This window comes from Rhineura floridana, chromosome 19 (assembly GCF_030035675.1).
Source record: "Rhineura floridana isolate rRhiFlo1 chromosome 19, rRhiFlo1.hap2, whole genome shotgun sequence".
In the NCBI taxonomy this organism is placed as follows: Eukaryota; Metazoa; Chordata; class Lepidosauria; order Squamata; family Rhineuridae; genus Rhineura; species Rhineura floridana.
This window is the reverse complement of record NC_084498.1, coordinates 17,531,602-17,542,699: the sequence shown is the minus strand read 5'-3', so window position 1 is coordinate 17,542,699 and position 11,098 is coordinate 17,531,602. Positions and strand designations below refer to the sequence as shown.

Below are 11,098 nucleotides of genomic sequence, written 5' to 3'. Positions count from 1 at the left end.
AAAAGGCAAACGCTCAGCTGAGCCACACGACTCTTTAATGGTCCAAATTTGCCAAGGGTTTAGCAGTGTTAATAGGCTGAGCACGTTCATCAATAAACCATTTACTCTCCCTTTCCCTCCCGGTAGTTGCTCTGACTAGATCTGACACACAAACACTTAACTACCTTTTTTATCCAAAATCAATGTTGTATTTATCTTCAATGATCTGCAAAGAAGCCAAATGTTTAAAATTACATGCGATGCATGAAACAGGATTTTTTTGGGGGGGGGGGTGAGGTGGGAAGGAAAGGAAATACAGAAAGTAAAGGGAAGAAAATACCAGCAGACGTTTGAGTTAACCAGAAAGCAGTAACACACAATAATATAAAAACATGAGTGCTGGAGGATTAAAGAAGAAAAGGAGGGGCATGATGGATGAAGAAGGAGGCTTCCACATGTGCATCTCTAGCAGGATGTGGTATGCTGTATGTGCAAGTTGATGCTGCATGTGATCCAAATCAGTGCAGAAAGCCCTTTCCAAAAATGGTAAAAGTCTGCCACTTGGGTGATCTATCTCCCTGCTCCACTTTTCCTGGGAAACATCCAATTTGAGGGATTGTTGCTTTTTGAAAGGGACTCTTCATATGCTCTGTTGAACTGAGCCATAGCAAAATTACATACAAAAAGTAGTATTAGAAATCAACCTGAAAATGTTGCGCAAACCACCACCACCCATCCACCCCCAAATGTCAAGGCAGAACTGACACTGAAACAAACACTGTCTTTGCAAACGACAGAGAACATATAAAGCATCTTAAATTAACCATTTGGACATCTTTCCAGCACTCCTAACATTCTTGTATAGCAAAAGGGATTCACAGGAGATTGTCCTTCCTTGTTCATGTGCCTGGCAATGACAATGAAAGACAGTCAATTCTCTCCCCCCCCCCCCAAAAAAAAGAAAGAAAACCCCAGGGGAAGTGAGAAAAGGAGAAAGGGATCTCTCACATATTACTGTATCAGTTGTATCTGTGTTGTGGAAACTTCAGTAATAAGATAATCTGGAGCTTTTCCTTATATTTATTGAACATCCGTGTGTTATACACACAAAGCAAAATTGAAATGATAAAAAAACCACTGTAGGGTTTCTTTTGCAGTATTTTGTGGTAGAACATAAGTTTTCCTCTTCACATAACTATTGCCTTTCTTTCTATGAAGTTGCATGTTTACGTTGGATGCTTTGGGGTGGTCTTTTGGGGGGTTGTTTTGCAAATGCTTTCCTTCCTGCCCCCGTATCAACCAGTACCTGCCTCCGAGTTCTTTTGCATAGTTGAAGGTTTTATGCCAAAATCAGTTTCTTTGAGTATACCAGTATTTGTTTGTTTTCAAGACAGTGAAAATGATGAGTTGCAATAATATTAACAGATAACCAGAGAGTGGTTCTAAAAACCATTTTTTATAAAGTCTACCTATGTTAAGAATTCAATATTGGTGTACATTTATATTAACAGAATATTTACATATTGTTTTCTTTTTTGTTGTTTAAAACAAGGTCAAAAAATTCTCATTTCTCCATAATATAAGGCAAAACCAAACAATTTTGTACATTATTATTATTATTATTATTATTTTAATATATATCTGTAACTTCAGTTCCAAAGTACCAAGAAAAGTGAGCGGCCTCAGTTTAGGAACCTCACAGTGGACTGTACAAAACTACAGTATTTCCATAAATAATACTTTAAGAAACCCTGGGTGTGTGTTTTGTTTTTACTTAAGGATCTGAGGCCACTGAATTTAAACAAAAAACAAAAGCTCTTTATGGGAATAAAGAGCACACAAAATTAAAAAAAATACAAATTCATTAAAAATTGTTTCTCACATTTGGGAAAAAATGTACAAACCTGGTAATATTTTAACTCAGCACAGAAGCAAAAACAAAACAAAATCAAGACCTATATATTAAATTTCCATTTTCAGCAACCATTTGGTTGGAAGGTTTGTAACCTATGACCCTCTCCCCCTCCCCCGGCTATTTATGGAACTGTGCTTAATTTCTACAAATTTTACAGTTTAAAAAAGTTTACAGCAGTGCATTTTTAAAAGGTCTTTCTCTCTCCCCCCACCTTATATTTACAGGTGAGTTTTAAAATTCATCCTGTTTTCTTTGTTGGGGACTATCGTGCCTCTACTTCTTTGGGGTTCCTAGAAGGAGAATAGTCTCTTGATTCAGAGTTTGTGAGTGGTGTAGTCCGGCGGGGGGAGGATGGCCTTGTACTACTGGCGGGTACCAAAGGGGGTGGTGCACTCAAAGCTGCTGTTGGTGGGTTCCTATTCAAGATTCCATTGTGCATGGCAGCAGAGGGGCTGAGTCTGGGATAATGCATCCCACTGAGATGAGGCATGAATGATGGCACATGTGCCAGGTGGCTTTCAATAGGGGATGAGTGCAAGTGATGCATCCTGGCACGCTCAAGTTCTTCCCGTAAGTGCAACCTCTCTCTCTCCTCTGCTTGCCTGAGCCGCTCCTGCTCACGCCGTGCTTCAAGGAGATTCTCGTGGTTATAATCGTGGGGCTCTCTGTCTCGGTAAGAGCGCTCGTGGTCATAGAACCCAGCAGTGGTGGGGAACCTGTGGATTGGATCTCCTCGGAGTTGGAAGTCCATCCGACGGTGCAGGTCTAAGCTCCGATAGGCATCTCGTAATGGGTCCCTCACTGGGTCCCAGGAAAACCCAGGATGGGGCAGTCTCTCCCTTCCTGACAATGGATTCATGCCCATCAGAGGGGTCATCATTCTGCTACGATCCAGGACATTCATATTGTTCATCTGATGGACGCTGCCCATGGAGATGGGCATCGTGGCTGCCATTGTATGGGGCAACGGCAATCCATGCAAAGAAGGTGGCGGTGGATGCTCAACAGTTCTGGAATGCTGTGAAGGTTCTGAGCTCACAACCAATACATCGCTATCCTCCTTGCGCTCTTCTTTGACCTTGATGTCATTCTTAATCTTCTGAAGGTCAGTTGGAAGCTCTGGCTTTCTTTCAATGTCCTTGTTCATTAGATTGCTGAGTTTTAAACTCTCGCTCAGTGCAGGTTTGCTGTAGGGAGATACAGACTGGATTACTGGCTTTGTGTTGTCCTCTGAGGATCTTTTTTCATGGCTTGGTGGTTCCTTCACTGGGGAGCGGCTTTCTTTGATCTTGTGCTCCACGATCGGAGGAGGATCCCTCAACCGGTCAGAAATCTCTCTCTCCAGTTCTTTAGGCCTCTCTCTTTCACTGAGCCCAGCTTGCCTTGTGGAATCACTGGAGGTCTGGCTGTTGCTGCGAATGAGGTTGCTAATCTGGTGAGTCACTGGAGCTGAAGCTGGTGAGGATCTATTTGAATGCCTATTTTTATCCATAAGATCCCTGGAGAAAAATATATCATATTGTGAATATGCTGCTCTCTCGTAACAGTTTTCGTTCTTTTTATAGGTCATTACTGCTGTTATTTAATAAAGGTCACCAATCATTCAATCACAAGCCCTTATTGCGGACTAGGTCCTGGGAGACCATGGTCATGAAGTGCACTGGGTGACCTTAGGCCAGAGTCACAGTCTCTCAGCTTAACCTTCCTCAGAGGATGGTTCTGAGGAAAAAATTGGGGGGGAAATCTGTATGCCATCTTGAGCTCCTTATGAATATAATAACAACATAAAAATAAAATGACAAATTTGTAAAAATGCTAACACAATTTGGGTTGGTCTTTCACAGTCCAATCCACTTCCTGTGCAGCTTGGAAGAATTTGGGGAAGAGGGGGGGAGGGGAGGAAGGGAAGGGGTAGGGAGGAAGTTGGATGTGAGAGGGGGTAGGGGAGGAGTTGGTAAGAGAGAGTAAGGGGAGGAGATTGAGTGGGTAGGCACTGCGCAGAGGAAAAGCCTCTTTCCAAAAGAAAAACATTGTTAACAGTATCATTGTTTTTCGGAGTTACCCTCACCTTTTTCTTCTACCGCAGACACTTGTAGTCTCCCACCCAAATTTAAACCAAAGCTGTCTCTGGCCATATCTGCACCAGACATTTATTCCACTTTAAACAGTCATGGCGCCCCCCAAAGAATCTTGGGAAGTGTAATTTGTGAAGGGTGTTGAGAGTTGCTAGGAGAACCCTATTCCCCTCACAGAGCTACAATCATCAGAAGAGGGGCTGACTGTTAAACCACTCTGGCCACTGGACTTCTGTCAGGGTAAAAGGAATCTTGTAACAACTCTCAGCAGCCTTCACAAGCTACACATCCCAGGATTCTCTGGGGGAAGCCAGGACTGTTTAAAATGGAATAAATATCTGGTGTGGGTGTGGTCCCCTGATTAGCCAAGCCAAACAGCTACTAGTATGGTTTTTAGAACATTGACTAAATTTAGAACAATGCTAAATTTCTTAAATTAATTAAAAATCAGCCATGCATTTTTAAAACTTTTAAACTGCAGAAGATGAAGGTCAACATGGGCTACTTTTGTGGCTCTATAATTTGCCTGTTTGGGTCTGGAAGGTTTTTTAATCCACCCTTAGGCTTTCTCTAGCCAACTCTTACTGACACTTAAGCTTTTTAAAGCCTTGTAACTAATTGAGTGATGCTGGCAATCCATGAACATCCTGTATTGACCAAGCAGATGGTGAAGAAGCAGTAACTTTACCTACATATCCTCAAATACCCTTGCAAACTCTATATTAAGGAAACTCAACTGCTGTGATTGGAGTGAATGACGAAAGTTATATGCCAAATGAACTCTTAATTAATCTGTATAGCTTGTTCAGACAGCAATCTTTGGGGGTTTTCCAGGATTCCTTTTGAGGAAAGATTGAGGGACAGTCGTATCATAGATACCCTTGTTAATATGATCTTTATACAACTGCCTTTTTGACAGATCAATTAAAAATCCTGTGAAATCGGAGAACTTCCCTATGCTTTGCAGGAAAAAGGGGCATAGAAACTCACCAACCTTCAATTAAAAACATATATAGATAGCTATGCAAGTAATGCCAAGCTCTGAACTCTTGCCAAATGGTTTCCAGCTCCAGAATTCAGCCCATGTATGAAACATTTTTGCTACAGGTTGAATCAGAGGGCAATGCCTAATGAAGTGCTCAGAAACTATATAGGAGTGTTTGGGCTCTGCTAGCAGTATGCTTACCAACAGATCCCAAGAGAAGATTGGCCACAGCATCACCAGGAAATCTCGGCAATGCCAAAATGGCATCCAAGCTGGCACCAGTTACTAAGGCAAGCAGACCTCAATGGGAGACAAGAAAACTGAGTGGCTGAGCCAGGTACCACAGCCACAGGGCCATGGATCCTGACTTCACAGGAGGGATCTGGATCAGAAGGGTGAAAAGCATGCTGATTGACATTTAAACCTGGACCAGTTTGGACCAAGGGCACCCGTAGTGTTCTCTTCATAGGTGGTGCAGTGGAGCATACCTACCACACACACTCTGTCTCTCCCCCTCCCCTTAATTATTGGAAGCCCTGGGACATGATCTTTGGCAGGAGAACCTTGCAACAGTGCCCAGGAGATGCCACCTTCACCTTCTTGACTAGAAATATACTTACCTGGCTCCTCTTCCATCCACTCCTACCAGTTCCAATCCTCATGCCTTCCCTTATCTTTCCATCCCCTCTCAGGGCCAGTTTGCATGTCATGGTGTCCCACATGGAAGCTTTTTTAATAAATCATTGTATGACTGCATGATTTTGGACAATTTTCATTACGTTCTCCCTCTAAACATTTCTTGATGTATGTGATAGCATGAATTACTGCCCAGTCAGCAAGGTTGCTATAGATCACAGATGGGGAACCTGCAGCCCTCCACATGATGCTGGGACTTCAGGTCCCATCATCCCTGATTATTGGGCCATACTGACCAGTGCTGATGAGAGTTGAAGTCCAACAGCATCTGGAGTGCCACAGGCCTCTTCAGCTCTGGTGAATATGAACAGTTCACCCTCTGGTATTTCACAGTGGTTTGTGACACACAAGTTGTTTGTAATGCTTAGAAATCTTGGATTCAGGCCCCTGACTAAAGTACGCAAAATGAGATTTCTGATGTGGATTTGCTTCATACATTCTAAGTGCAACATACAAGTTTCCTGAGGTGAGTTTCACTCTGACTCATCTGCGGTAGGTGACCTCAGCCCCTCACCTCTCCTTCTCTCTGTCTTCTTTACTTGAAGAAAGATCCCTCTTCTCTGTCTCTCTGTCTCTGTCATGATTTGTCACAGAGGAGCTCCGCTCGGAGTCACCAGGCTTGGGCCATTGAGGCGGCGTTGGGAAGGAAGGGGGTGTCCGGTGGAGTCTGTTCCATGGCTCATGGGGGTTGCTGAAGCTCTGGACGTTGGGTCCTTCTTTGTGAGCAAAAATGCTATTGTGACCTAGAATCAGAAGGAAAGGGAAAAAGACTAGGTTAGTTATCTCTCTGCACCTCTCCTTGAACAAAAGACTTTTTGTCCCAAATAAGTTCTGCAAAGTGCCAATTATGAGCTCAGTTATACCTTTCAAGGCTGGAGAGAGAAAGAAAAAAAAGGGGATGCTGAAAAAACAGTAATTAACTGAGGAATGAAATAGCAGGCCATTTAAAGTCTGTGCAGAAAAAAAGCCTAACTACAGATCTGAGTAACTTTGTGGAAGTAATGAGGCAGTTTGCTCTGAAGATGAGAGGTGACTCCCAAATCACCCTACTTCCCTGCTCTGATACCCATGGCTCAACTGGTACTGTTGCCACTGCAACTGAGATTAACTAAGAGGATGCAGCTAGTTAAAAGCGATCAGCCACCTGCAGTGGGAAGCAGCGAGTTGAGATCTTTGATTAGGGAATGAACAAGACTGAGCTTGAAAGTAGCAAGTCTCCTTGGGCACAAAGCAGTCTCTGATTAGTTCACCAATAATGTTCCTTCCCTGCAAAAGCTTCCATCAGTAACTCATAGGTGTTCTACATGTAGCTTATTTTAAGGAAAATGCTACCTAATTGGGGGGGGGGTTACTCTTTTTAATACTGGAAACAACCTCCAGAATGAATTGCGTCCTGTGACGGGTTAAAAGTTATCAAGGCATGCCTCTTTCTAGGCCTACAAGACAATACTGTGTTGTTGAAAATCCATAATTTTTCCAGTGCGAATCTCTTGACTGCATACAAATAATACAGTTCCTAGCCATTTCTGTACAAATGCAACAGACAATCCAATTACAGTTTTCCTTTTTCACTCCAACTCCCAATCTAGCACGGTCTCTGCCCACCCTAATGAATGTCCTTGTATTGCTTTTGGTCTCAAGGCACTACTACTCTAATCTGCTTTTGGAAGATGCAGGTTTGCCTTTTGGAGCACAGCAGCAGTTGGAAAGCCATAAATGTGTAGCATTGGAATTAAAATATCTATGCCCATCTTTATATGCTGCTCTTGATGCAGTAATTAGCAGTTGTTTGGAATGTGTGTGTTGCCTAAGGATGGAGACAGATCTGAGTAGCAGCTAGGTTTTACAGTTTAAAAATTGGGGGAATCAACCATTGTCTGTTTCTTTGCCCTAGCAGTCCTAAGTACAACTGGAAACCTGCATAGCACCTAGTAGAGCCTAATCTAAGTAAGTCTCCTGCCATTACCCATTTTAAGACTGTGACTAAACGCAGGCACCATAGCTTGAACAACAAGCCAGAATTTAACTTCCTTCCTTCTTGATATGTTTAACATCCAGCTTGAAGTGTTCTGGAGGGCTCAAATGCATGCTTACTATTTTGTGACATTTTGCTTCGTCCTTAAAGATATTGCTTGACCATGATTTTGCCCTTGTGTTGAGTTTATTTTATATTCAAATGATCATGTAATTACATCAAGTAATAAGTTGCACTGCAATGGGTTAGCCATTTGTATCCTGAAGATCCTGTGGAAAGCTCAGTGGTAGGGCACATGCTTTGCATGCAAAAGGTTCCAGGTTTGATTCCTGGCATCTCCAGATTGGGCGGGGAAAAGAATCCTGCCTTGAGATTTTGGAGCGCTGCTGCCAGTCAATTGAGACAATATGGAGTCAGATGGACCAATGGGTTGACTTGGTATAAGATAGCTTCCTATGATTGCTGTAGGATCCTGCCTTTCAGCATACAGCCCCCCCCCCCGCTTATACGGCAGGTTCCGTTCCGAACTGCCGCCAAAAAGCAGAACCCATTGACGATAATGGTGCGCGTCGCGTGAAAATGACATGAAAATGGCACACGACTAGCAGAAACTGCCATAAAAGCAGAACAAGCGCCTTACAGCAGGGACTTTCCCTAACTGAAAGTCGCCGCATTAGTGGAATGCTGAAAGGCAAAGCGCCGTAAAGTGGGGCCCGCCTGTATCTTGAAAAAGCTACTTGAATAACCCACCCTGATGTAATTTTTCCTCTACGTTTGCGTTCATGTGAATATTACAAAAAGTCCCAATCATTGGCCATGATCCAAAACAGGGAAACACATGCAATTGAGTTCTTCACAGAACTGAAAAGTCCAATGCAGGAGCCATCAGGCTGTCTTGATTATTGCCAGAGGAGGAAGAGGATCTAGCTCTCTCTAATCTTTCCTGTCTCCAAACAGATGACTAGTGTTGTTCAAGACGCTCCTGGATCAGAATTGTTCAGCTCTGGGAAACATGCTACAGCACCCAGTTGTGTGTGTGTGCTTATTTTCCCTGTTAGATTCAGGCTCAGTGTGTTTGAATAAACCCTCAAAAAAGAAGACATTGTATAGGGTAAGAGGTAGCATGGCTTTCCTCCAAAGTAGCCTTTTTCAAGACTCTTGAAATCGTGGTGACACCCAAAGGTACATCGTGCCTTTCACAAACAGTGTGAGAAGTGGATCTGGGACATCTGAAAGATTAAGGGGATTAAGGTTTTATTGGGCTCTTATTTTTTTTCTGCATAGCAGAAGTAACAAAAGTACAACTGCCAGTTAAGTAGGGGACAAATTATGGAAAAGCTCCTGCCACAGAGACCTGGAACACTTAGGTGCAGTGTTTTGTTTTCGTTTCATTTTCTTCTCAAAAAGGAGAATGGAGGTTAGGAAATGAGGGTTTTGCTTTATGTTAAACAAAGTACCACTAGCTGCTTTCAATGTGAGCATGTGGTTTTTTTCTTCTCTGGAGAGGAGGTTTGTCTACAGAACCCAGCCAGTACTTACTCAGAGTATGACTGCCTAATCCTCCAAAGGCATTGCTGCCTAAGTTCCCAAGGCCGCTGAAGGTGCTTGACCTGCTAAATGGATCTGGAAAGGCAAACAGGGTTTTAGCCGGCATTTAGCCAAGAATGTCGGAGAATGAAATGCACCCCCTCCTCCCCTCCCCCTATATATATATATCTATATAGTAGGATTAGGCCAGACTTTAAGCCGATCCTTCTCACTGCAAGGTTCTTTGCACAGAAAATTCCCAGCATGTTAAAAACGGAGAAGGGATTTGAGAACTTACTCTGCAAAACAGAGCTGGAGTTAAGCTCTGTGCATGCCAAGTGAGAGGGAGGCTGAAAGGTAACAGCTCAAGGAGTCAGAATTGATGGACACAGCTCCTGAGCTGAAACCAGATCCACCTGGAATTCCAACAGCAAAACGAAAAGTGGCAAGGTGATTTCTGATGTGATATTTGGGGTAGCAAACAGGCAGGAGGAGGTGTCCATGCAAACACACACACACACACACTCAGAAGGGCATAAAATGGCCTTTTGATATATACTGATCCTCTCTCTTCACTCCTCTGCTTTGGCTTATGTAGGCTGACAGCTCCTATGCATGTCTCCTCAGAAGCAAGCCCCACTGAGTTCAATGGGAGTTACTCCCAGATGAATGTGTTTAGGATTGCAGTCTAAAGTCACATTGTATAGGCCCATCTATGAAGCAAGAATGTGACAAAACCTACATATCTTAACAAAGGATTGGTCTATTAACTCGATATCTCATTCCCTGAAGTGTATGAGTTGACTATTTCCCTCTATATCTTCTACCTGCTTTCTCTGTCCTTTGCCTATGGAACCAAGATGTTCTGAGAGCTGCTAAAACTCCACAAAGGGCAGTTTGACCTCAAAGGAAACCATGGGCAAACACACACTGTTTGCTGTAACGGAACAAATAGGCAGAACGTATGAGTTATGTACTCTTCTTTTAATGTTACTAGCTAAAATAGCATCATGACCTGTACCCCTTATTAGATACTATTAAGCTATAAAACTCTATTCACTAACAATTAGAGTCACAGCCATCCTATACCACCACCACCACCTATGACATATTATTGGATATGAATACAGCACACCATTGTTACCTCTAAAACCCAAACTAGGTATCTTTAATATTGTGTAATATCAAACCTTCGTCAGTGTTGCTGCAGGCCCCTGTTCCTTGCTTTGGGTGAATAAGCTATGGGCTGGATCAGGCTCTGCCCGGGTGCTATTTATCAGGATTGTGTAGTCAAGACAGAATAGCTGGAGCCACAACCCCACTCCTCCTGAACCAGGCTGCAGCAAGAGACCTCTCTGTGGCGACTGCCCCCTGGATCCCAGCCCCCCTCCCGCTTTTCCCTCTGCTGCTGTACGTGATCTCCCCCTGCACTACTATGCTTAATTTAAGGATTATCCAGACAAGGAGTTGTCTTCACACCATCTCTGCGGACTCCATGAGAGTCTACAAATGAGAGTCGACTTCTAGAAGTCTTACCAACTCTGTGGAATGTAGAGTTTCTGTAAAGTATTTCAAATTAGCTCAGTTGGTCTAGCAGTGTGGGTTAATTGCTACTCTCCATCGTCTGCTCCTATACTGGCAGCAACTGAAAAGGTTTCATGCTCAAATCATAATGAACCAACACAGGTGTGACTTTTTATGTATAACAGAGATGGGCTACTTGGTCAGCACTGAAAAAAGTATCATGAATTTCAAATCACATTTTCAGATCTCTTTCTTCCAGTATGAGGGGCTAGGAAGCTGCTTAAAATCAATATAAAGTTTCTCAGGGCAAATTCATTCAAGGATGGGTGCATAGATGGCTACAATCTAGGACAGTTAAAAACAGGAACTTCTGAATTGAGGAACAGAATACCTCTGGTAACCTGATGCTGGAGACAACAATA

General features: G+C 43.1%; 1 protein-coding gene across 27 annotated transcripts in view; it reads right to left on the bottom strand.

Moving 5' to 3' along the window:
• Positions 1-248: 248 nt before the first annotated feature.
• The window catches only part of FBRSL1 (fibrosin like 1), a 999,197-nt gene continuing 988,347 nt past the window's right edge, over positions 249-11,098 (bottom strand). For 22 of the 27 annotated variants that reach the window (XM_061603171.1, XM_061603169.1, XM_061603170.1 and 19 more), the window contains 3 exons: positions 9,165-9,248; positions 6,165-6,393; positions 249-3,393 (listed from right to left, as the gene is read on the bottom strand). In XM_061603171.1, coding sequence (XP_061459155.1) covers positions 2,157-3,393; positions 6,165-6,393; positions 9,165-9,248 — 1,550 coding nt within the window. In that variant the 3' untranslated portion in view covers positions 249-2,156. The remainder of the gene's footprint in view (positions 3,394-6,164; positions 6,394-9,164; positions 9,249-11,098) is intronic. The other 5 variants (XM_061603161.1, XM_061603179.1, XM_061603163.1 and 2 more) reach the window with 3 other exon arrangements.